General features: G+C 41.5%; 1 protein-coding gene across 1 annotated transcript; it reads right to left on the reverse strand.

Annotated features, from left to right (window-relative positions):
* Positions 1 to 1,236: 1,236 nt before the first annotated feature.
* Positions 1,237 to 26,998, reverse strand: sun1b (Sad1 and UNC84 domain containing 1b). Its single transcript, XM_030406413.1, is given in 24 exon segments — positions 1,237 to 3,047; positions 3,134 to 3,226; positions 3,316 to 3,483; positions 4,064 to 4,179; positions 4,885 to 4,969; positions 5,071 to 5,385; positions 5,467 to 5,611; positions 6,095 to 6,186; positions 6,676 to 6,768; positions 6,849 to 7,124; positions 7,313 to 7,515; positions 8,425 to 8,483; positions 9,238 to 9,331; positions 9,892 to 9,943; positions 9,945 to 10,012; positions 10,144 to 10,254; positions 11,221 to 11,298; positions 12,217 to 12,366; positions 12,820 to 12,954; positions 13,090 to 13,347; positions 13,602 to 13,861; positions 15,340 to 15,543; positions 26,438 to 26,535; positions 26,987 to 26,998. Coding segments are annotated over 24 exon segments (3,282 nt in total). The 3' UTR covers positions 1,237 to 2,930.
* Positions 26,999 to 27,096: the final 98 nt, after the last annotated feature.

Raw genomic sequence — 27,096 nt, forward strand, 5'->3', positions numbered from 1 at the left:
AGGAAGTAGTCGTGCCTGTGACTTCCGGTGTAAACACGACACAGGAGCGCAGGGAGAAATTTAAATAAAACTTAACAAAACGTGTTTAAAGATGTTAAAAAACGGATTAGTAACCCAAATAAAGACTTAATACATTTCGAATACGTTTCTGGAATTCCACACGACGGCTAGCTGAAAATAAATTCGACCACAAAGTGAGTCCGACTTACACATCCTCCTATCCCATTGTGTAATAGTTACATAATATGTGATAAACTGTATAAAAACGCTGCAATTTACAACAAACAAACGATCAGAATAGTTTTCCTGAAATAGCCCCCAGCTCCTGGTTGTGTCGACGTGTCCTTGTTTATTTCTCACAATAAACAAGGTCGGGTTTTTGTCGATCAAACTATTCTAAAAATAGATTTAAAAAACCAAAGCCTCGTCTCAGCTGTTTTTGATGTAGGAATAAAACCCATTCTGCAAGCCTTCTCTCCTTGAACTCCATAGTTCCTGTATTTGCCCCTAGAGGGCAGCAGATAACTAACAAAACTGTGTTTAAACTTTGTTAGTCTTATCAAATTCACCAGATTTCCGAAGATACAAAATGTGATTTTATGTTTGCCTCAATGTAAATTTGTGAAAGGAAAGCATGAGTTATGTTCAATAATTAATGTTTGTGTCTAGTTCACTCTGAAAGGTAATTATGGTAATGTCTCAGTGAAGTCTGTAAATGAAACGGCTTAACCAGTCTCTCTTTCATGAACTCTGTTGTAGATGTTTGTGCCAACAAAGACACCCTTTAAACCTCAATGACACGGTAAATTGATAGTCATTTTCAGTTCATTATAAACTATGGGGATGTCACGTCCTAAATGTGTTAGTTAACACCTTTCACAGAAGCAGTGTCAAGTGATCTTTTATTATTGTGTTTTTTTTACTGATGTTGTCAGAAGTCAAATTTGGATTGATGGGATTTTACGGGATTTCTTGTTTCACACTAACTGCCATCTTGTACTTTTGATTCTTTTATAGTTCTTTTTCTCTTTTTTAGGAGGAGAAAGTTCAGTCCTATATCACGTCAGATCTGTTATTGTTGGCTCTAAATAAAGGTCGTGAAAGAGATGAACCAAAAACATGATATTGCGTTGTAAAAAATGTTTGTCTCCACAGTCATAAAAGGGCACAAAATAAAGTTGTAGATAAAAGCAGCATGCTCTCAGTCTTAAAACACGATTATGTTAGTCAGAGAAGTTCTTCAAAATTAAAGTCTTTATTGGAATATATTCCAAAGCAGTTAAGTCATCTCATGACTGAACAAAAATAGCCATTTATCTTAAAAAAAAAAAAATCCCAAGATGGTTCCAAAATGCACTGAACAGCTTTTGACAAAATATACATTGCAATAACTCATATCTTGCAGTCACTAGTTGACTTGTTAATAAATAAGATTGTGAACAAAACATTATTTTATACATAACATTTTAGACTTCCCCCAAGTCGCAACCAAAAATTGATGACTACAGACACCCCCCATTTCTTTTAAACAAATTGTGAAGACCTGTGCCACAAATATTATCCTAACATATTGTTGCAGTGCATCCTCTGACATCATCAATCCCCCCAAAAACAAAACAAAAAAAAGCAAAACAACACAATGTAGAAATAATGGTAGTAATACAATAATAATGATAGTAACAGGATGTTTTTTTTTTAATAAAGCAACACTGATAAAAGCAGATATAAAGGACCAACTATCAACAATTAAATATACAGATTACATTCCTTCAGGGGTTCAGAATAGAGGGAGCCCGTGTGAGGAGGACGTTTAGAACTGAGCTAGAGGGAGGAGGAGAGTCTCCTCTTGATAGAAATGGAAAGTAGAAATCAAACTCTTGTCTACAGGAGTAGTTATATTACTTAGCTTTCAACATTGATTGGTAATTTGAGATCGAGGCACAGGACTCAAACCTCCAGAGAGGACACACTTGCATGTATCAGTTAAAGAGTAAGGTTCGGGGAAGAGTCACATGCTAGAATGAATCCTGGAGTCCTTGCATAACCTCACACATATTTTCTCTAATGTACATAATGCAGAGCCTCCTTGTACTCTGAGCACAGGGAGCTCAGGTCAGTGGTTATATAGTGTTGCTGTGAAGTTAAAGGATGACTTGCATCAAAGCCTCTGCTTCAGAAAACATTCAGAGCTTGTCCATAGGCAGCATGTTCAGATCCAAAACAAAAAAAGAAAAAGTAGTTATGGCTATGTGGATGCATGAGGCCAAGCTTTGAACGTAGTGAACCTTTTATGTCCAGTTTACATCCGCTGTTAGTGTACTCCAGTCCAAACAGCTCAGTTAATGTCACTGCAGAGACTTGACAGCAACAAAGGGAGTGACGTGTCTGGACAGCGTCGCAGACAAATGTGCAGTGGCTTTGATCCTGAAGACAGTCGAATAACAGGAAATCAAAGTTAAATACAGATGATTCAGGAGCACAAACCAAATCAGGCTGAAATGCAGTGTGTGAGGAAATGGTGGAGATGAGTCTGTAATCCCCCATTCCAATCATCCACCTCCCTGTAAGAGTGGAAGGTGCCAAGACGGGGGATGGATTTGTCCGCTCAGTGGAGCCTGCCGCCCCCACGGGGCTGATTCAGTGCAAGAGACCTTTTTATGAAAAGGGGACTTGGAGTTTTAGCTTCTTCCGTGGCTCCATTTCCTCTTCTGCCACCATCGACTGTCCCCATACAGACTTTCCTGTGATTCTTTCAATTTTATAAAACACGTGTTCATGATTCAGTCTGTGCACGTTCCTTTACAATCCACAACGTTCATGTTCTTCATACAAAAATGTCCACCAAGTCCCCTCCGTCTCTAAGAAGTTGGCGAGAGCTATGTACAGATAGTGTGATATGTCATATATGAAGATTTATGTTAGTGGTTGGTTCACTGAGGCCGAGGTTCTCCGTGGACTCTGAAGCGGTACATGCAGGTGTACTCTGGATGACCCCAGTTAGACAGCACCCGCACCTCGATGATCTGGAAGGTCCTTTCATTTTTCTCCTGAAAGAGAAGAAAATATTCAGAACATGCCTGCAGACAATGAACTGATCAGTTTCTAATAGACTAAGAAGTACGTCTTAAGTTACCATAACAGGAAAAGTTTGCAGTGATTCTCCATCTTCCTGATATGTGTAGTGCCCCAGTAGCTTCCCTTCTTCCTGGTACTCATCATCGAGACCCTGCGCACAAACAAACATCAGTGGGCACTCATATGTCACGTTTGCATTCAATTAACTATTCTCCATTTGTGCAGCTTTATGTTTCTTACAAAAACAGTGAAGTTTTGTGGTGCGCTGGTGATGTTGCCAGTCGGGGACAGGGCCTTGGGGATGTGTTCCACACAGAAGGACGTGGGCAGGATCCTCAGGGACAACCGGATCACCAGGTAGCCCTGAGAGCCCTTGAACGCCCAGCAGTTACCTGGGTACACATCAGGCTGCGGAAGGGAGACATACCAAAAATAAGTTTCATTACAACGGACAAGAACTATTATACAGTGTGCTTCTTAGTTTCCACCAATTGCCCTCAGATCTTAACCCTATCCCAATTAACTTTCAAGAAAGACTTTAGTTTATCCAAGTCTGTCTTAACACAATAGCCAGGTGCCCATTTGTACTTTTAGACATGTCTTGCTTGCTGTGATTATTCCTCCTGTTTATGACGGCCATGAAAATGTACAACCTTTCATTTGGTGTAAAAATAGATTCTAAATTAAATCAGAAGTTTATGAGACTATATCAGTAGTTTTTGAGTTTTCCAAATTCAGTTACAGGAAGAGGGACTTTTTTAATAAAATGACTGCAACATGGAGAGACAGCCTGGTCATGAAATTACAGCCAAGAATGCGAAACCAAATTGCTATCATTGATTCAACCAGCTCAGAGTCTACTCTGATCCACTCTCTTTGTTTGAAAACCGCCATCAACACAAAGAAGTACAAAAGAAAAAGGGCGAAAATCCTGTAACTAACTTTACGTAATCAGTAAAATGGGCATTTCTCTCATGGTTAGGCTCACCTGGATGACAACCCGTGGAGACTGGGAGAAGTACCAGAGCGGCAGGCCGAACAGACTCATGAGGGCCGTCTTCGTCTCATACGTCTCAGAGCAGCGAGTACTGAGGATGCTGCCACCTGAACATGCACAGAGGGCAAGAGGAAACCATAATGAGCCTGCAAATGAAGTCCAGATTTCATAAGAGCTTTTTGCATATTTCAGCCTGTATTGAAAGCATAAGTAGAGACAGACAGGAGATGTTGGGGAGCAAGAGTTGTGATTATATGAGGTGTGTGAAACACACAGTATGTCATGTCTGCCACCAGGGGTCTCTCAAAACAAATAATATAAGTTGTGTGGGATCATGGGAGTTGTTGTATTTGTTGTTTAGTAACACGTGACTCAGACAAATATTGACTCTCTCCCAAAAGTTAAAGCATAGGAGACCAAATCAAATTCACCGTTAACTTCAATAAAATTAAGAATTTCTCTGGGTTCGACATTGAAACATTTGGGATAATGAAAGAACCACAAGTCAACAGACAATATATAAAAAGGTCAAGTTGTTTTTAGAGATTATAATGCAGAAATATTGCATACAAGACTTCTGGGAAATCAACATGTAGGTCAACTCACTGCTCAGTAACACACATGATAATGCTGCTAATACCCTGCTGTCCTCGAGCCTGGCTAATGCCTGCACCCTGATTATGTAACGTACATTAGACCTAGCCCTGAGTTAATGGAGCAGCTATCTTGCTAATCCCTACAGGGTTAACTACTGTCTTCTATGACATCCGAGGATGGAAAGCCATTGATTCTGATGTGATTCTCCTTCTTACCTCCAGACTCCAGGGCGTAGTCCACCTGGCCTGTTCGATCCTGAGAGTAGAGCCTCAGAGCGTTTTGGACAATCAGCTTTACTTGCTGGGGTAGAGACAACAACACAGGATTGAATTAGAGCTGCAAAAAAACACTTAATAATCTACATGACGATGATGTTGGCAACAGAAGTGTACATTTATTACCTCTTCTGTCATTCCCTCAGTGGAAGCAGTGTGCTGGACAGTCCCGGTTACTGTCTTAACGATGGTCTTGGCTTGGGATTCGGCCTCGCCTAGGGTTTGGGCCCGACTGAGCTCCAGCTGCAGGGACACGTTTCTCAGGATGCTCATCTCCAGTGAGGCCAGTAAGGCCTGCAGGTCAGGTGTGCTTACATAGCGCTGGGACAACCAGTGGACCAGAGACTCAGGCACCTCTCTCTGCTCCTCTCCTGCCCCGACGCCGCCGAAGAACAGAGCCTGCAACTCCTTACGCACCTGGGAGGACACCTGGTCTGATATCTGGGAAGGTAAAACAAATCTAATGAGTACTGTAGATATCACTCCAAAGCCCAAACAGGAGTTAATATCTGTGTTTCTTACCGTCTGCTGCAGTGTGTCCAGCTGCCCACATTTACCCTTGCATCCCAGAACGCCCTGCAGGTCCTGTCTGACTCTGCCCAGCTCCGCCTCAAGTCTCTGCACCTCCACTAGCAAGGCATCATGGTCCTCCTGCGCCACACCCACGCTGAGTAAAAGAGAGACATGTGAGCTGCCACAATCTCAAAGAAATGTGAAAAGCACATAAAAAAATATTAAGGGGACATTTCACCCCCAGAATCAAAAAATAGATGTTTCCTCTAGCCTGTAGAGGTATTTATCCGATTGTTTTGGTGTGAATTATCAAGTTTTAAAAAATCATTACCTGATTAATCAAGATGATCGATACACCTTGCTGTGAGCAGTTCAAAGTAGGAAATACTTTTGTTCCGTATCACCGCATAGAAGGATATTTACTGATAAACAAGTGGCTCGTGCTTCTGACAGCATGGAATGTAAACAATAATGTAGCCTTTAGTCTAGAGTAGATGGACGCTTCCTTCTGTGTAGTGATATGGAGAAAAAAAATAGTTCCTACATGAAATTACTCACAACAAGGTCTGTTGTCAGTCAGTCAACATGTGTGTTTGATGGTTCAGTTAATTCTTGTGTTGTTTTTATTTTATTTTACCTGACAGGAACCGTGTCTGCTGCTGGAGTGATGGCCTCTCTCTCCCTTTCCTGCTTCTCGTGCTCATACTGCTGCTGCTTATGTTGCACCTCCTACAACATATAACATGTGTGAGGATTACTGACGATGGCACAGCAAATACAAAACTCCTTATGACAGATGAACCCAAAAAACATTTTTTTGATACAGCAGCATTGTTCCTTTGAATACACCTTACCTTTCATACCTGTCTGAGCTTGTCGGGAGATTATTTTGTCTTTTTGATACTGTTGTCTCTACAGTCGTGGTATGTGACCACCACCTTGCAACAGTTTTGTTGCCAGTTAATAATTACACTTTGCAAGTTAACCATCTGAACTCTACTCTTACATACTTTGTTAAGGATTATAGTCTTGTGCCCGTTTGCTTTTATGATTTGTATACATTGGTTTGCTTTCTTGATAGATTTAATCTACTTCAAAATATTAAAATAATTGGAAGGTAAGTAAGCAACATTTTCCCATGCATTCTGCATTCCGCTGCACACATGTTTTCAAGATGTTTTCTCAGTAGGAATAAAGCAGTGGATCAGCCGTACATACCTCAGTTTTGGCAGCCAGCGTGCTGAGCAGTAATTCTAAATCAGCCAACCGTGCCGCTTGACTCTCTTGGTACTGTTTCTGCTGCTCTGCACTCTGCATGGAGCACAGATGAAATGTCAGAGGCATGTAAACATTAACAGCATACATAATTCATGTTATTCTCATTTCCATACCTGTGTTCTTTGTGTGTTATCCCGCTCCAGCTCTCCCCGTAACACCCCAAGTCTCTGCTCCAGCAGGGAGGACACCCACAATCCCAGGCTCTCCCTGTCTGTCTGAGTGTGGAGCTGCTCCTTCAGGGTGCTGTAGAGACCTAAAACGTTGCCGTGGCGCTCCTCCTGCTTCTGGTCACCCTGCTGGACTCTTTCCCACAGTAGCGCTAGTTGGTGCTCCACTCGTTCCAGTCGCTCTAAGTCCACATTAGAGAATGCCACAGGGGGAAGTATCGGCTGGAGAAGAGGAATAAAGGAACGAAGAAAGAGGAAATTTACATGCCAGAAATTAAATTCATTGTTTCTGGGAACAGTCAAGTACATGGCAAAAGAGACAACACACATCATGATATAACTTTGTTTCATATACACGCTCATGACATGCTTCCTAACAATGTTTTGATTGGTTTATCCTCGTATCTTACTGATGCCTGTGAGACTGGGGTGGCCGGGGTTTGCTCCACTGGGGTCTCTGGTGCAGGAACTGGGACAGACACAGGAACCGGCGCAGAAGATGGCATCCATTTAGACAGAAGGGTGAAGGGAGAGGCAGGACGCCACTCTGTTAGGTTTATGGCTGGGAGGTAGGCAAGCAGGGCAGCAGTGGACGGACCCCACAGCCATAGAGCTGCACATAGATGAGAGGAAGTGAAGGTTAGAACACACTCGCCTGGTCACTCATAAACCGACTCATGACGTTTGGATAAACTTTGCCTGAACACTTCAGAAATGTATTTAGAACTCTGCAGTAGAAAAGATCTGCCACTGCCTACATTTGGATTTTTTCTTACTCTGATGATATACCTTCGAGTATCTTCATATGCTCAATATGCTAACAACTGCCCAATACATCTGAATCAAACCTATACAAAAATAATACTCATAAGTGCTAATTCTCACATCTCTCTCTAACAGCCATCAACCTGTGTCTCTGCTCCCCTCTGACATCATCATGTGTGAACAACAGGGTGATATGGCTAAATACGAATGTCTTTGCTTTCTGTGAACAAGGATTTTCTGCATCCATTTTGGGGGAATCCTTTGACGTAAATGCTTGGGTTTGCACTGCATGTCATGTGACATAATGACATCACCACATATATACAATGTGATGAGGCAGAAGATGAAAGTCTGAGTTAAAAAAAGAATGAATGCTTTTGCTATCATAGTTTTTATTTTAGGTTGATTTAAACCCATGCCCATGGGACGTCTCTTTTCACAGGAAAATGAAAATCAGGATTCACAGGATCAGTATGTTAATTATAGAGTAGTTAAGCCAGTAACCACAGAATAAATTCATAAATGTGTTTGTTGTTGTCAATGTCTGTAAGCAGTGCTGAACGACAGAGTGGAGTCACTCACTAGCAGCCCAGAGAGGCTGACCTGAATCTGGCCGTGAATATGCAGCGAACTCTGGGGATGCGTGCCAGTTTGGACACACTGCTACACTACAGAATGATTTTTCTCTTTGTCAGCTCACTAAATGGGTTACACCTGTGATAAAAGAAGAGAGCACTGCAAGTTCTTATACACTCACCAAAAAGGAGTAAGAAGGGCAAAAGGAGCAGCAGGAGCTTCCAGAGTTTGGGAAGGAATCTGAAACACAGAGTCACACACGGGTCAGAGAAACTGACATGAGAGCATGCTGTTGATGTATAAATATAGGGAACAAGACAGCTATTTTAAGACACAAGTTAAATTATTTAATCATGATTGCTGTCAGAGCTCTTAATGCATAAAATGAATTTATAACATTTATAATATTATAACTGTTTTACTCTTGTTTAAATATCCAAGTAACCTTTAACTAGTCTTAAATGACCAGCTGTCTCTTCTACTCAATAACAGGGATTTTAGAGATTTGAAATAGCTGCCTTGTGTGACTGAAAACAACACCATGAGAGCTGTGAGAGTGAACCAAAACAGTAAAGTTGCCAGGCAGCAGAGGGAAGATTAGGGCTGCATCCAAATATCCAGACTTCTTGTGTACAACAATTACTTTATTGAAACATCACTTGAATCATGTGAGATGATACAGAAATGTGTTATAGTCAAGGTTATAGTAGTAATCAAATAGTTTTTTATTATTGTAGTCTTTAGGCCGGTCTATCAGTGGCTTTTGTTTGCCTTGCAAACGTACGGACTTGACGTAATGACAGTGAACACATTACAGTATGTACAACTGAAGTCTGCCAAGGCTCAGTCCATAAGTACAGAGACTCTAGATTTGAGTGATAATTCTCATTGAGCAAACTCTTTCCCACTGTCACATTGTTTTCACATTGTGATTTGATACATTGCTATCAGAAACAAATGAATTGCAGATAGATAATGGGGAAAAGACTCTTACCGTGTCAGAAAGAAGACGTTGAGTACAGACATGAGAGACACCAGCTGGTACCATCCTGTTGCAAGAAACCACAGGAGTCCCCTCCCTGCCTTCACTGTTAAGATTGAATAAATGTAGAAAAAAGAAACACAATCAGTCACGGATGCCCAACAAAGAAGCAGAGAACATTAGCGATGCACAGCTACACTGGCTTAACATCAGAATCAGCTGATATTTGCGTTGTTGTCTGCTAGCAGCCTATTAGCAAAAAGGATGAATTTCACCAATTGCAGTGGCTCATGTTTATCTGCTGTGTCAGATCAATTTTGTGCTGAGACATTCAAGAGCTTCTGGCTCGTGATATCCCTGTTCATAGGCTATGAAAGTACAGAAAATGTCTTCTCATCAAGTAACTACACTGTATGGCAGGCTAATAATGCTTCTGAATCTGAAATCCTAGAGCACGTCAAATTATAGGGGAATGAGGGGCTGATGATTTAAGTTCTGATATTCTTTATACTGAAAATTAATTTGTTTCTCTGTAACAAAAGGGAGAATAACCCCCCCCCCCCCCCCAAAAAAAATACACTGCTTAGAATATCACAATTGGTACATCCCTGTAAAAGATATACAGTTCCAAGAACACTTTTGAGGCATGTTTGAGGCAACACTAACCTGGAGCTGCCAGGAGCATCCAGAACAGAGACAGCAGCCTCTGCACCACCGTCCCAGGCCCCAGTTCCCACCGCTTTGCCTGCTCTCACCACACAGTAACCTGGCTGCAGGAGGCAGTAGCCTGGAGGTAAACATTTTAACTGATTAGTTGCTGCACAACTAGTTTATACAGTCAAACTGGTTCCCTCATAAACTACCCTTGTAACAGCATATCTACAGACTGTCATCAACATGAGTTAAGTGCTGGTTAACCTGTGTAAGCTAGGACGCTCCACAGGGCCCCCAGCAGGCGTCGAGGCCTGGAGGACTGTGTGAGGAGGACGGTGTGTGTCTCTGAATGCTGCTTCCCTTTACAGTCATCACCTGTGTGCGCCCAAATGATGGACAGCAGGCAAACAGAAAAGAACAAAAACAAAGGATGTGTGAATGAATGAAATTAAGATGGCATACGAGCAGAAAAAAACAAAGGAATGAAATTCTGCAAGTAATCACAGTGACTGAAATTAAAATATAAAATGAATCAACGACATTAAAGCATATCAATTAAAAATAAAATACAAATGGGAAACTGAAATGTATGTACTAAATGTAATGAAAAACATGGACAGCAACAATCCTTGTTGAACCCTCAAATGTATCTCGTGATTGAAAAATGCTTTTTTTAACTTTCACTTCAATGCAACTTTCTGATTCTAAGCCATTTCAAGTGTGTTACTCAATAGACTGTTCAAACCTTTCTAATGATCCAAAATGCTGATTATTGTCAGCTCAGTGAAGCTGCATATTTCTGTTTGTGTGCCTCTTACTTTCTACCATTTGCGTGTTTGTTTTTTTTTGTATTTTTGGTTTGCTGCCCTTGGTTGCTTTTTAACTTTGTTTTTACATAAAGTTATTTCTCAGTTAAAAAGTGCAATAAATTGTTTTAGCGAGGACATTTTAATCAGAAAGAGAGATTTTTTTTCTTTCGTCTGTATTGTTCAAGCTTCAGAACATGTTTTCAGAACACCTTGATACAGCAAAACTAGCCAGCTGGCTAACATTGTTACATTTACAGAAATGTTGTTGTTAATCCCAACTGATTTGTGTCTGGAATGATCATCACTTGTGTTGAACTGGTCCCTTGAAATAGGTTTGGAGGGCTGACTTGACTTAAAGAGAAGCATCTGCAGGTCACAACGGTCAACAGGCCGCTGACTAGCTAAAGCAGTTCACACAACCTCTGCTCACTGGTCCTCACACAGGTCACGCATATAATTAACTCTGTCAATCACAGCGACCACAAGAACATGTATAGAGACAACGTGTGTGTGTGTGTGTGTGTCTACTTACACAGGGAACCATTAAGATGTGAGGCATCTTCAGTCACCAGGCCCTTCACATTCATGCTTCCACAGAAACTTGAATGAGCTGCAACATACCGACAACACATTTATTTACATAACAAAAACATGCTGCGTGAGAAAATTATGACGGGAGGACTTATGGATGAAGAAGAGGAGTGAATGCACATGTCACCAGTGTGACGACAGGAGCTCTAGGTCTTCATGAAGAAAATGAGAACAGAGAGGAGGAGGAGAGGATACAGGGTGACGACGGCTAGAAATAAAATGTAGTGAAAGCTTCAGAGTTGGTCAAACTCTTCTGCAGCTGTGAAAAGAACCAGAATCAGGAGTGAAGTGGGAATAAAACTGACCATATACAAATTGAAGCTTCTGTCAAACATGACTAAATGCACAACCAACACTCATGTGGCTTTCCAGTTAATCTGAGGATTATTTTCTTGATAATCAATTAGTTGTTTGATCTAAAAAATGTCAGAAAAATTTGATTTCTGAAGACAAATTAGACATCCTCAAAAGTCTTACTCAAAGATATTCCCTTTACGTCCATAGAGCAGTAAGGAAGCCAGAAAGAAAAATACTCAACCTGACTATCAAAATGGTTGCAGATTAATTTATTGGTTGACAACTAATCGATTTATCTTCTTAGAAGCTTGAAAACTACAGTGTTATCAAGTGGGTGTCAGGGTGTCTTTTGAGTTAATTTAGAAACACTTGTCACCACAACCTCATGAGAGCGAAAGTGCGAGCGACTTATCATGTGATAGTTTCATCCGATGTCAGGAAATGGGGAGTTGACAGTTCTAGTTTTGCTTCTATTTAACTTCCTCCTTCAGAGACAGAAAGGGTGAAAGTGAAGGCTGGATGGTGAGAGATGATAAAGGAGATCCTCCAACAACTTCTCCTTAAACAAGAAAAGTAAGAGCTTAGATGGTGACAAGAAAGAGAAGAGCAGCAGGAGAGGTCAGGAGCTGTGACCCCGAACCTTTGGAGTAGTGGCTGGAATCTTGTCCTGCATAGCCATTAGCTCTGTAGCCCATCACTCTGTTGAGAGTGGTCTGCTTAAACAGCCACAGCTGGGACAAACTGGAGGATACCGCTCGTCTCATCGAGTCCGAAAACGACGCGACGACACCTGGTGACACAATCGCCCCATATGATCCACATTAGTCAAAATGTACAGTTGAGGCATGGCTAGAGACTGAAAATAACACACATATAAACTGATGATAGGACGAGGGGAAAGTGACACGGAAGACAGAAAAATTCCACCAAAGAGAAAATCGTCAGAAGGCTACGAAAAGCTTAAAAAGAGGAAAGGTATTAAGGCTACATGTGAAATAGAAATAGACCATGACTCAGCCGGAAACATTAAGAGTGATGACGAGAAGCCTGCTCAGCCAGAAATGAACAGGGAGTGGAGATTTCAAGTCAGCTGCAATAGACAGATGAGCCCACAATCTGTCAGAGTCCTCCTCAAGATCACTGATGATCTCACTCTGAGCTGAGCCACCACAAAAGACAGAGAAAGAAAAACAGAAAATGATGGGTAATGTATAAAGATAAAACAACGTCTCTTGTTGTGTACCTTTTCCTGGGGGGCTCTTGGCCCTTGAACCGAGCCAGAGCACATTGTTGAAGAGCAGAGTGACTAAGGACACTATGGGTGCCACGGCTCGTTTGCTGTAGCGCATACACGTGTTAGACATAGATACCAGGACACCTGCAGAGAGACACCACTACCAATTACATTCTCATTATCACAACTTCATTATGATATGAACATCCTGAGCTTTCAGCACCGTCCAGCTTAAATCATTTCAACATGTGATGAAGAACATTTCAATCCATTTCTCACCTGACTTGTTCCTTCGACTCCTGTCTCTGGAGTATATGCTTGTGAAAGGTGACGATGAGGAGAAGAGGGCTTCAGAGGAGGCTTCTGCAGCCTGAGATGATGATAATGATTTTGATGAAGACCGTGTGATATAGGAGTCCTTCTGAGAGTGTAAAGAGCAGTCTTTGCAGATGTAACCATTAACGAGCGTGGTATGGGACTTTGATGCACTGGCGTCGCCGTTGACACCTGAACTGTGGTCAGCGCTGAAGCTTCTCTCTGGGGGAGAGCAGCATGTACACAGATAAATTAAAGTGATTCATTCTTAAACACACAGGAAAACAGTGTCATTTATTAAGAATTGAGTTAAGGGATTAATAAGCATGCACTGGTGTAGGAGGTATTAAAGTCTTTTGATTAGGTTAAAGTATCAATTCAAAAATCTAAAATTACTCTGTTACAAGTAAAACTCTTGCAATTATAATCTCACATAAGTATAACAGGCGTTGGAATTAATATTTTAAACAACTGACCCCAGTGTCCATCCACAGAAGCGGAGGTGGTGGTTGTAGTTGTGGTGATGGTACGTTGTCTCAGGTGGGACTGGTCCACGATGGGGGTCAGCAAAGAAGCATCAGATGCTGTGCTGCTTTCCTGAACGATGACGCTCCTGCTGTTGTTTATAGGGGTACTGATAGCCGAAAAAGAAAGGGTTTTCCTCGGTGTGGCGGCTTGGCTCAGGGATAGAGACAGGCCGCTGGAACTGGACTGCTGCTTTTTGCTCCGCAGCGTCCTGGAAGAGCAAAGACAGCAACACATGAAGAGGTTTGACTTTTGTTGCATGCATGTGAGTAGAGGCAGAGGCATGTTGAGACCACTAGAGAGGTATGTACAGTAGGGTCAGTCGACGTAAATGCACAGTCACTGTGTGCAAGGTAGTAGGCTTTTGTTTATCAGAACCGGAAAAATGAAAAAACACAAACCACACTGGATGCATACTTCAGATAACACTACACTAAGTGTGTCCCACATTCCACTAAATATCAGTTAAGCTGTTGACAGTAATGAGCCTTATGATTTCTTTTCGGACTGTGATTAGCAAACGATGAGAAGTTACATTTTCAGTGATTATAATTATTAAAGTCCCAAAACTATGCAGACCGTTTTTACTTAATACCAAAGAGCCATTCTTCTGGACCTCCTTGGCAACCGAATGGTTAGCTTCAATTGGCGCATTACCACAACACTGCCTCCTCAAGTCCAGCTGGGACCTTAGCTGCACCTTTCATGTCTACCTGTTAGCTGTCAAATTGCTCAATTAAGGCAAAATTATTGGACAAAACCACTGACAGAATGAAATTGCATCTGCAAGTGTCATTATTCAAGTATATATGAAATATATTTGATATAGCATCCAGCCCCATTAGTTGCATTACTCCTCTTACCTGCTGAATGGTGTGGGGTTTGTTGTTGATACTGTATGATTGATCCCATTTATTTAGTTAACCAACAAAACCAGCTGAGCTCGATGACACTGTACTTGCGCGAGCCTTGGGATGTGTTCATTAATCAGGCACGTAGCAGTGAGCTCTGATACACCTCTAGGATTTGCGGTCTCATTGTGCACTGTTGAAGTTACTGGAAATATGTCACAAAAACTGGCACTTTCCTACTTGCAAATACGACAAGTGTGGGTATACAGATGGACGTGTTTGGACTGCCCATTGTTCCAGCAGCCAATTATTCTGAAACCACAATAGTTTTGTAAAAATTAATTTGTCCATTTGTCTGACAGCTTATTTTGACCGAAGTCTGGCGACTGCCGGCCCTGTCCATGGTGCTGAATGAGCTGGGTTTTGCCCTTAATTGGCTTCCTTTCTGGCCTTTCACAAATCGACTTCAATTGATTTCAGTGTTTCGCTGCACAGACACATTTCCAATCCCAGAATAAAATCATGACCCCTGACCTGAGTCAGCTGATCTAAAATAAGCAATTTCATACACTGAAAATGCAGATTGTTTCAGAATTACATTTTGAGAGGATAGGGGTTCAGTTTGGGGGGAAGAACAGTGGGGTACATCTGCAGAGAGGGTGTGTAAACCCAGCCACGTTAGTGTTTTCAGGACAACAGGCTGTCACACAAATATGATTTCAGACTTTTCGGGTTTGAATGATGGTTTGTTTGAATGATGGCATGCATCCGGACCCGTAACCTCAAGAAGAAAACATGTACTGATTCACTCTTTGGTAAGCTGACATGAGAGTCTCACCGTGTCTCTTTCCTGGTGCTGGTGTAGCTGCTGCTGTTGCTGCTGCTGCTGTGATTCTGGGAGTAATCAGCCACACTCTCGTTGGCGTAGTGACCAGCACCGGTCTGCAGACGCAGGCTCCGCCGCGACATCCTGGGCGACTCGTACACAGCGGCAATCTGGTGCTCCTTCTCAAACTCTAATGCTGCTGTGGAGTAGCTGGAGCTGAGAGAGAGAGAGACAGGTGGAGGAACACGGGAAGGGTGGAGAAAGTAGAGGAGTAAGAAAAGAAAGAAAGGAATTTTGATGAAAGGAGGTATTGCATGACAGTTAATCCCAGGACAAGAGGTTTCTTACGTTTGGTGCACGGAAATTCGTTTGAAGACAACAAACAGCGACTTTTCAGCCTTACATCAATACTGAACGGGGATATCCTGCATTTTCCTGATGTGTGTGTCATCCGCAACAACTTCAGAGAGGCTTTCTTGTTTTTTAACAAAAATAAACAATACACAGGGACAGACAGTTCTCTTAGAGAGCCGTTGTTCCCTGCAACGGGCAGTGAGCCTGACAGGAAGTGACTCACTCACAGGGGAGTGAGAAAACAAGACAAAAGAAAAGGCACAGTGTGTCTCTGGAAGTCAAATTGGAAAAAATAGTCCTAATAACATCCCAAAGTATGCAAGTAGGCAGAAGAAAAAGAAAAATTGTATTCCACTCAGTTCAACCTAAAGCCAACCGTAAGTGGAAACACACCACGAATGTAAATTTGACTTTGCCATGCGTTGTGCAGCTGTGAGTCACAGTGCCACACCCACCTGACAGGGCAGGCACGCAGAGTCAAAGCCAATATTCAGCCTCGACTAACAGGCAACAGGGCAGCAATTGCGAAATCCAATGGAACCATTATAAAAACTATGTCTATAATCCCTCTCAGCTGATGCAACAATACAAACAAAACTAAAAGAAATCCATGATTAAGCCGTATTTCTCTACAGTGGTGCAGCAGTTAGAATTCTAGACTCAAGGTTTATTTATAGCTTAATACACAAGTACTGCATGATCAATAATATCATAATAATATATTCTTTGCAGGCTGTGTGCAGGTGGCTCAACTGGGTCAACAGAATGACTACACAGGCATGCAGGGGCGGGCGAATGAAGAGGAGGGGCGAAGCACTTTATCTGTCACTGGAGGACAGAGAACCAACTTCCTGTTAGACACCAGGAGGGACCATCCCTGTGTAAACAAGAGCTGTGTAGTTTAAGTCGCAGAGTCCCTGTCGTGGAGACAAGCTGTAGACTTAGCAATATCAGCTGTATGTACATGCATGTGTGCATGTGTACATGTACTGCGCATGCTGCTGGCTCTAAACCCTGAGGATTACACACTCCCACTGAGAGCCAATTATGTGCTTTCGTCCTGACTCTGCCTCAGGCCTGCTGCTCCAACTGGCTTTACTCTGAGCACATGACCAGGGCAGCACCTCTCCTTCTGTATCCTGTTGGTCTGAGATGACCACAGCTAGCTTCTACTGCTTAGCATTTACCAAGGAGAACGACTGCAAGTATAATTACTAGTTGGTTAAGACAAGGGCACTTATTTACCTGTGTGTGTTGTGTTGTACAGAAACCTTTACTGATCTTATTTCGTCTCCCAAAAATAAAATACTTAAGGATTGGAAATCAAAGATCACAGATAAGGATATATAGATCTAAAACCACTTAACCACACACAACTGTTCCAACAGTGAAACTCTCTCTATGCCCCTTTCTCTCTCCTCACATATATCTATATTATATATATAGTCTCAACCAGGAGGAATTCAAACACAACCATATCACTGTACATCACTGGTACTATTAAGCTTGGAAAATCATTCAAAAAAGATTAGCATACCAACTTCTGCTACATATAAATACTACTAACACAACATCATAGCACATTTTAATTCATGTAGACATTTTTCAGACATCTACTTCAGTTGTTAAGGGGAATGCTGTATGGCTGTTTTCTGGACTACGAAAACTTCACCTGACTTTCATTCGGTATGGGACGACAAGATAATGACAGAATTTTCACTTTTGGGTAAACTCGCCCTTTACCAGCATGAAGAGAAATGCTAACTTCACCCATGTGTGAACATCTTCGGTCTTTTTTTAGCATTGCAAAAACATGTAGTGATAGTCCTGGAGCAACATTAATTATGGTGACACCAACACAGCGATATCAGATTATGCATTGAGCAAAGAGGTGACGTAAAGTCACAGTGGTTCCCTGCAGCAGAGAACATGGGAACCCATGCAAACGTACCAGATATCAACAGAACAATCTACTTTCCATCATCATCTGCTTGTTTCATTCAAATATGAAATTCAAATCTTGTAAAACAGCCACGGGGAAGTGCGGTGTTTTTTTTGTGCTCTTTTAATTTGAAATTGTCTTGATTTCAGTGGGCTAAATGACCCAAAGACAAGTCTATCCTGTGAATCCACAGTTCAGCAACATTACAATAAAACAACATTTTAATGACAAACCTACAGTTGCAATATAAAGCTGCAGAGATACTTAAATTAAACAAAAGCTTGCCTCGAGGTTAAAATAAGAGAAGGAAAAAAAACCTTGTGCATAAAAACCAACAGAACAGTAAGTTATACTAGAACATAATGGTTCAGGATTCACAGGTATTGTGACTGACTGAGCAACTCAGTCGAGGCAGGGTGTGTGTGAGAAAGAAAACAGACCTGTCTGTGTAGCCTGCAGCCAGACACAATCATTTATGTGACCTTCTGCTCTACCTGGCAAGTCACGAACACAGATCTTTATTTGAACAACACACACGCGGAACCCCTATCTGGCAACACAAAAATTAAAATGTGCATCTCAGGTGAAAACAATGGTTAGAAACTGGACTGTTCAGGTCACAGTCACTACCAGAGGATGTAAACATGTTTAATTAGTTTGCAAACTCTTTTTCGTTGTTCTGGGTATCCAAATTGATCCGTGTGCGGCCCTCTCCCAGGCGGCTCCCACGGCCCACATCAGTGATAAAAATAGAGACGTGAAGAAGACACAGATGAAGAGACAGACTTACAGTATTGAGAGAGAAGACACTTCCATCCTGACATTCAGCTTCCTGGAATCTCTTCTTACATAACGCTAAAGCTTTGATACTCTTCCCACACTCAGTGGGCACAGCCGGTTTCCTTTCTTACAGTACACAACTACATCAGATACATTCTACATTTTAGTCACCTACGTTCTGCTTTTTTGTTATGTAGCACACGTGTGTTCAAGGTATAGTCTTGTGTAGCCAGATTATGGGTGATGAAAGTTTCCGTTCAAAGTATTCTGTGAGAATCATCTGAATAACTTTTATTAATTGATTAATCAAATTAAATAATGTGTGGTAATAAAACTATGTCCAACAGGAGTTCACTGAATTAAGTATTATAACATAATTTGTGTCTGTTGTAACATTACTTCAAGCACGTGCACAGCTGAAATAGGATCGGATCTTCCACACAGCCTCAGGAAAGGGGCGACTGGACCATAGCCGACCATCCAGGTGTTAACGTGACATGACAGATGTCTTTGCATCATTCAGTAAGTATCTGCCTGTGGGGTGGAAGCCCTCTTACTTCAGTGTCTGCTCTTTACTGGCTCATCAGGATATGGTCCCCCGGACACAACAGACAACCAGAGATCTTTACGGCAGCTCCCAAGACGATGGCGGTAAAACCGGCTCGTCACCATTTCTTTGAAATCAATCCAGAGAGCCACAGAGGACCAAACCCTCCATGACAAAGAAAAAGTAACTCTCGTAACATCGCTTCTGGTGAGTCTACACCTCTAATACCACGTTTGGTTCTCTGCCACTGAAGGGACTTGCCACCCACCCACCTTCTGCCTGCTTTGCATGGTGTATGCAAAAAAATTAGATCCAATCACAAAGCCTGGATACACCGAGACATCATGTTTACATGCAAGCACAATAATCTGGTAATTTACCAACTACACAGCAGGTTTGGTCTGCAATTGAACAGATCAAAAATGGCATTTATGATTCAATTAAACTTTTCCATTTGGTTTAGAGCCCAACTGATGTATCAATCAGTTTTATCATACTGCCCAGTGCTGCAACAATGTAATCCTCCTCTGTTTGAGACACTCTGTTTCAGCTCATGTCTCTTTGGGCCCACCTCCCTATTATCCAGTCTGCTCTGATTGGTCAGCTCGCACATGCCTGAGCCCACAACACTCAACGTGTCTCTAGTCAGCTCCATCATGTTTTCAGCTTCCAGTTATCTTCCCTTGTACCATGACTACAGGCATAAATTAAGCAAATGTGTGACATAGTGATGGAGTGTGAAGTGAAGAAGTCGCTGAATTAAAGGCAGGACTACTGATCAGGTGTTTCAGGAGCAGTGTTTTCTGTGGGAAAGTGGGGCTCTGCTTAGCGAGGACTTTGGGTTTTTTGACTTTCAAGATCTTGCACATGGAAAAGAACATGTATAAAAAACTGCAGGAAATGGCCAAAATCAAAGCATAACTTGTAGGACTACAACTCTTGACTGCTTTTTAGATTAAATGAGATGTTCTGAAATTTATTTTTTGTCAGACCAGCAGTCGGTTATTTTGGCTTCCATTAATGGACTTATTGTTTCAGCTATAACGACTTTAACTTCGAACTTGATTTGACAACAATAAATGCCAAATGAAAAAAAAAAGCAACAGTTTTCAACTTTCTGCTCATTGCATCACACTACAAGCACAGAAGTTGATCTTATAATAGAGCCCAATCTGCAGCTCTGATCTGCTATAGGGAGCTCAGATAATAACACACTAGCACAACAAAACCCTTGACCAAAATGTACTACTACTATGACCTGTGTTCACACACCGACATACATGCACATACATCATATCTTAGACAGAGATAACAGAAACCATGTGGTTGTAAATCTCAGCTCCAAAACCACAAGTGTGGTTAAAAGAAGTCTTGTCAAATGCTTGCCAGGAAGCCTACATTCTCTCTCTAACACATGAAAACAGAAACAGACACAGAAAAAGTTTTATAAGGAGAGGGGGCGTGTTGTTCCCAATGAAACTCAGAGGAGGAGCAAAAACTGCCAACCAAAGATGAGGGAAAACATTTGCTAGTTAGCTGTAGAGTGGGCTGCATGTCTCAGGTGAGACTACTCACAGATTGTTGTAACTGATTAATACAATAAAATGTGGAGTCAGACAGCAGAAATGTAATCCCATTTGACATTTTCCACCAATGGGTCTGTGGCTGCCATCTCATAAAATGGAATTTGTTTAAATGGCTCTTTAATCCAATCATAACTACATCAATTAAGTTTTTCTGGAAACATTGCAAGCACAAGATCTCAGGCATAAACCTCTTTGTACCTAAATACTCAAATTATTTCACAGAGTTGGGATGCTCTAGTTGAGCTGCAGTAAAATGAGTATTTTGTCACACATTCCCAACAATCTATTTAAATCTCCTCCCTGCGACAGTGTGGGACTGTGCTGTGTTTACTCAAATTATACTGTTCATTTTTTTCAGCTGTGAGAGTCTCTGGAATTCCACGGGGGATGATACCAAATCAGAGCAGAGAATCGTAACACACTCTGCCTTCCTGTTTCTTCAGACTGTCACAGAGTGGAGAAAGTCTTCTCCCCTGAGGTACTGAGGCCTATATTTACCACAGGCCAGAAACTGGGAGTTTGGGTCAGAGCCAAGAGCCTTTAAAATTTCCAATCTGACTATCTCTGGGAGGGTAGGATTTGGCAGTGTGATTAGGATCGTTCCAGCCCACCCTCATTTTCCCTCCCACAGATTGCACTTTGCTTGTGCCCCACTCTCTCTCTCTCTCTCTCTATCTCGGTCCCTCTCGGCTGTGTCCTTCGCTCTTCACGTTAAAGCACTATAGTGTGCCGTTTCATGTTGCCGTGGTTGCTACGGAGACCACTCTAAACAGCTTCCCTGGCTCGAGAGCAACTGTGATCAGTAGCAGAGGCTGGTCATGTACCATTACCCAGCAGACACACTGATGTCTAAAATATAACAACAAATGCTTCATGAATGCGGGTGTTCTTAAAAATATACCAGGGGTCATTTTACTGTAGTATTAAAATCAGTAGAACAGTTATAGAGATGTCTGTGTTGTTGTGAGTTTAACCCTCAGAAGGAGCAGGACTCCAGCTGCTGTCATTCGTTTGGCACTTGACCAGTGTTGCATGAACTGAAATACACTCAGACCAGATGTCAAAACAACTGTGACAGCAGTGTGAAGAACAACCGCCCGACTCGTTGCCACCCAGTCCAGCCCTGCAAGGCGTGACTCACTTGTACAAGAGTCACAGTACCAAATGTGATGCATATCCTTTCTCAGACAATGGTTTAGTAAGTTTTAAATAATAACAATAATCATAAAATATATTGTAATCAACTATCATGTTTTGGGGTTCTGAGGAAAAATGCTTGGCATTCAGTGAATTAATAAGGATGCAGCCTCAACCAGCTTCTGGCTTGACAAAGAAAAATAATAACACTTCTATATCTGTGTTACTGCCTGCATTTCAACGGAGGTTTGTTAGGGTGGGAGGTTGACTTATCGCTTGTTTTCGATCTTTTACATTACTTATCTGCTGCTGCTGATCACAGAATGCCACATACAGCACCAGATAACTCCACAACTGCTAACGCTTCCTACTGTCAATGTTCAGCTATCACTAGTGGGGGGAAGACACTACAACCAGAGGCCACAGCCCCACTGACCCACTTCCACCATCATAAAATATGAAGGCTTTGTGCGTGTCAATATACAGCACACACATCTGTTTCAGTGGGGAATTTGTCTTTCAAGAGCTGAAACAGCTGAATGATGAACCACCGAGTATAAAGAACCACTGTACCACTTTCCGCTGGGATGCAAATCATAAGCTTTATCGATGCACTACGTCTATAAATTGTCACCACTTTTCGCAAATGGTGGTGTATAAGAGGGCTTGTGTGTGTGTGTGTGTGTGTGTGACTGGACACTATAAAGACAACTGAGGGAGAAATTACAAATTTACAAATTATCTAAAATTATTGTATTTATATCTATTCCACATCATTTCGCCGGAGTTTCTTCCAGTTAAAATAATCACATTTTGGCTAAATAGCTTAACTTGTCCTTCCCTTTAAAAGCTGAAAATTATCTTGGGACAAAAACACATGACATTTATTTATTTATTTTTTTAAATATGACCAAAATGACTACTTCAGAAATATCACCTGCTTGTCAACAAAAGTCAAAGAGGCACAAATACATTTTGAGAAGCTTAACTTATCTTTCAAAGAAAACAGGGCACACTTTGGTTGTTTGATCAGTGCGTTTGATCCAATAACCAAAGTGTGCCCCTGTTTGTTGGAAAAACTGATAAGAAAAATTGTGATTTTTAGTATGCTGTGCATGCAGAGCCTGGATGTCACTCACAAGCAACAAAAAGCCTTTGATTCTGACTAATGTAAGTTACATTATGACAGACGTCTCTTGTTAATTAATTCATGGAAAATAAGAACTGTGCAAGTTTCGATTTTGTATCATGCAGCAAAAAAGTTGTAGTGTGACGTGTTGCATGACGTTCTGATTATGCTGGCTAACATAATTGTGAACCATGATATCCTGCTAATAAAACATGCTTTAATTCTTACAATAAAAAAACCACACTGAAAATACTTCACATTTTGTAAGGAATGAATACTTTTCCCTAAGTATTTCCACACAGCCAATCTTTAAAACTCTTTGTCAGACATAATGTAGGCTCTAACTACAAACAAAATTGATTAGGCCATAATGATGTTATGTGTTGAAAACTTGTATGTTGTAGTAAACATGTATGAAACACTGTCTTCCTCCCCTCTCACTGACAATACATAGTGCAGAAATAAGTGATAGGGCGGTGGAGTGGCTGAGACAGAGACCCCATTAACCCTGTACCATCAAACTGACTTTGAAGCTGTTAGTTTAAGGTAAAAAAGTCACACAATGTTGCTTTAATGATTATTCAGATAAAGGAAACTCACCATCATCAAGTGATAAAGTAAATTTCTTTAATTGCGATCTGTCCATCGTTCCATCCTTAGCAATTACATGTCAAACCTATGATCATTAGGATAAAACAACAGAACTTCTTGAATTAAAAGCCTGCTAAATGTGTCTGCATTATGTAAAGGGCTATGAATTGAAAGTTAGCTTCAAGAAATTGCAGCTTTTGTGCCAGCCAATGAAACTTTTAATATCTTTAATATGACACAGACCTTGATCAAACACCAAATGTCTTGTGTATCTACTGAAAGCAAGTAAAGTTGGTTGAAGCCACGCAGCTTCCTTACTGAGCACGCTGTAGTCCAGTAAAGTCCAGCAAAGAGTGAGAGCACAGAACCCCCCAATTCACGAGTAAAAACCTTGTTGGGTTATCAAAATGTGTCTGCCCCTGCATTTACAGTATTAATTAAGTTAACACAAGGCTAATGCTCAAAGTTGTAAAGGTTGTTTCTCATGTGATGTCAGGTGACTGGCTGGCCTCCTTTCCCTCTTTCTCCTGGACCATTCAATGCCACAAAACTTGTCACTGCTCTTTTGAGATCTGACAACAGATGGGCCAACGGTTTCTGTCACCTGACCCCGTCCGTCTCTACGCTGCTCTCTTGTATTCACTGGAGGCCATAGACACATACAAACACCCTCTAAAGTCTGAGCACAATCAGCTGTCGGACTGTCTGATGGGTTGATACAAGTAGCAAATGTGATATTTAGATTATTGGCAGGGACAAAGACATGTAACTGCCTTCATTTAGCTCATTTAAATTTCATCAAATTTTCTCCCAGGAGAGCTGAGATTCATTAGCCACTCAGCTACAGCACACACAGGGCTAATATAAACCTCAGATCTCTCGACTAGCTGATCAAGAAGCATAAACTATTAGTCTAATCCTGGGATCAGGGCCACAGTTGTGACTGAGGTTCATTTATAGCTTCTCAGCTGACCACATTCAAAGGAACACGATTAGCTTGTTCCAGTCCTTCAGTTTACCTGACAGATTCCAGCGAGGAGTCGAACAAGCTTTTGTACATTCATCTTAACTTGCCTCAGTACACAGCGTGACACATAAGACTGCCAACCAAGACTGGATTTAACATCGTTGGAATGCATTTTGTGTTAAAGCTGCAACAATTATTCAATTCAGCGATTGATGAAAAAATTAAAATATATTTTTGATCAATTAGTTATTTTTCAAGCAAAACTATTAAAAAACGTCTTAAAAGTATCCAGTAGAGTGTAAACCTCCGTCAAGGCCCAACAGTCCACTTTTGTACTCACTCATAGAGACCACCCATCTAAATACACCTGATTTTCTTGTCAGGATCCATGTATCATTCTCTGAGAAATTAACAAAAATGTTGGAAAACGCCCTGTCTTTTCTTTCCAAATTCCTGAATCTGCACCAAAAGTTAATGGTGTCTATGCTGAGCCAAGACCCATCCTCCATCCAAATAATGTGGGAAATAGTTTGGTAGTTTTTGTGTAATCCTGCTGACAAAGCAACCAACAAAGCAACAGTCACAGCTGAGAACATTTCCTCGGAGGCAATAATCATTAGTTGCAGCCTAACTCTGTCTGCCTTAAAGCTGAACTAACATCATGAGGATGTTAAGGGTTTGTTTTGCCATGTTGTGATAACATCAAATTCTACAACATGAAAATATGCAACAACATAAAAGCCATTCCCGCAACCTGTGAAAGTATAAAAGCTGCTGACATATTTACTATAGAAGGCACCTAATACAACCATCGAATAATGTCACACATAATTAGTTAAAAGAGACTGCAGCCTGAACTTGTTCAGATAGAGGGGAAACAGCTCGAGGCAATATAGCTCTGCAGAGCAGTTTTCACATTGTGCTCTGCATTTCTGCAAAACAGGGCTGTAAACCTAATGAGAGGTCGTTGTTCAAACTCGATTTTTTTTTACAAGACAGTCATACTTTCGCTTGAATGATGGTAGGCCTTCACCTGTACAATAACTCTTCGTTTCCCTAAACACAGCAAGAGTGAGTCCAAGTGATATTTCATTTCCAGTGAACTTACACATGCCTTTCTCTGTTCTGAGAACTACCGACACCAAAGGTGACAGCACAAAAACGTCAACATTCCTCCACATGCACAGACCTTCCCGGTTAAGTGTCAACCACACCTACGGTATCATCTCTGATGATGAGTACAAGAAACAATGCATGGACGAGGAGTGTGATGGGAGAGGTTGGAATTACAGGAATGGTATGTGCCTGCTATAACTAAGTTTAAAAATGTTTTTAAAAAAGCTGGAGTTGGCACCTTGATTCTACACTATAGTATAACCATGTACAGACAAATCTAGTATGTGTTCTGTTTTTACCCTGCGCAAGCCTCCCCAATTCCCCACCAAGAATATAGACACACACCAACTGACTCATGAGGCTGAGTCATCAAAACCACAACCACAAGAGTTTTTTTTTTTTTTAAATATATGAGTTACTGACTTAGAAAACCTCTGAAAGTTTAAAACAGAACAAAACAATCAAAAATATATTTAAACGTTTAATGCTGTAATTATGTTTGTTACCAATTTCACAATCTAACTGGGAAACAGGGCTTGACTATCGACTCATCACTCTTAAACGTTTTGTCTTGGAACAGGACACAGAAAACCAGCACTCAGGCAGTGAATATGAAAAAATCTTTGGGATCACTTGATAGCCTAGAAACCTTTTATTATATTACACTGTCATAGGGACATGAGTAGACTGACAACAGCTATTATAATAGTGTCAAGGTTGACAGTGCACAATAGCATACTCGGCTAAAAACAATAAAAGGACAAATGGAATATAGAGTAGCTGGTTGACACTAAACTTTCAACGCCTTGAAACTGATTAAAACACAACAGCAGGTTCTCAAGGACGATTTGGCTTCATTGGGAGTAAATTCTCTGAGCTGCATGCAGTCAGAAATGACAGGCAGGGCATACTGACACAGGCCTGACTGTTTGGATGCTGCAGCCTTGCACTGAGGTCTCACCTGAGAGAGTAGGTATAGCCGGTGTTCTCCGGAGCACACTGTGGTGGCGTATATGTGTGCAGTTGGGAAAAATCCATGGTCATTCTTCTGTGTTTAGACTGCAAGAGTCAGGATGCAAAGAATAGCACTCTTTAGCCAAAGTGGACATGATGCTGTAGAGGGGTAACAAGCACACACTGACTTCCATACACACAAAAAAATGCATGCACAGCCTGCCTTGTTTCAGCCTCGTCCTGCTAATGAGCTCAAGTCCTGCAAGCGTATTTTAAGAGCAGATTCAGAACCGCATCTACACATTTAACACAATACAGCACTGGTAAATTCCCTGCCTCTTCCCAAATCAATTCTATCGCTATTCACTGGGCTGATCTCCAAGAAAACACAACCACCACCACCACCACCACCACCACCACTGGTTACTGCTAGGCTGTACAACCATGTCAGAAAGCCCAGCACAGGCAGGCCTTAATGAGATTTGCTGGACATTCCTTTTCCCCAGGAACACAACAATGCTACTGTGGCTGTAACAGCGGACAAGAGTTGGCCGACCTCTTCCTGCATGTTGGCTCTGGCTGGTTTTCGGATGCCACTGAAGCTGTAATGAATGACTCGTCTCTTCTCCTCTCCTCTGGTCGGCAAACAGACGGCAACTGCCAGGA

The sequence above is a fragment of the Sparus aurata genome, chromosome 23 (assembly GCF_900880675.1).
Source record: "Sparus aurata chromosome 23, fSpaAur1.1, whole genome shotgun sequence".
Classification (NCBI taxonomy): domain Eukaryota; kingdom Metazoa; phylum Chordata; class Actinopteri; order Spariformes; family Sparidae; genus Sparus; species Sparus aurata.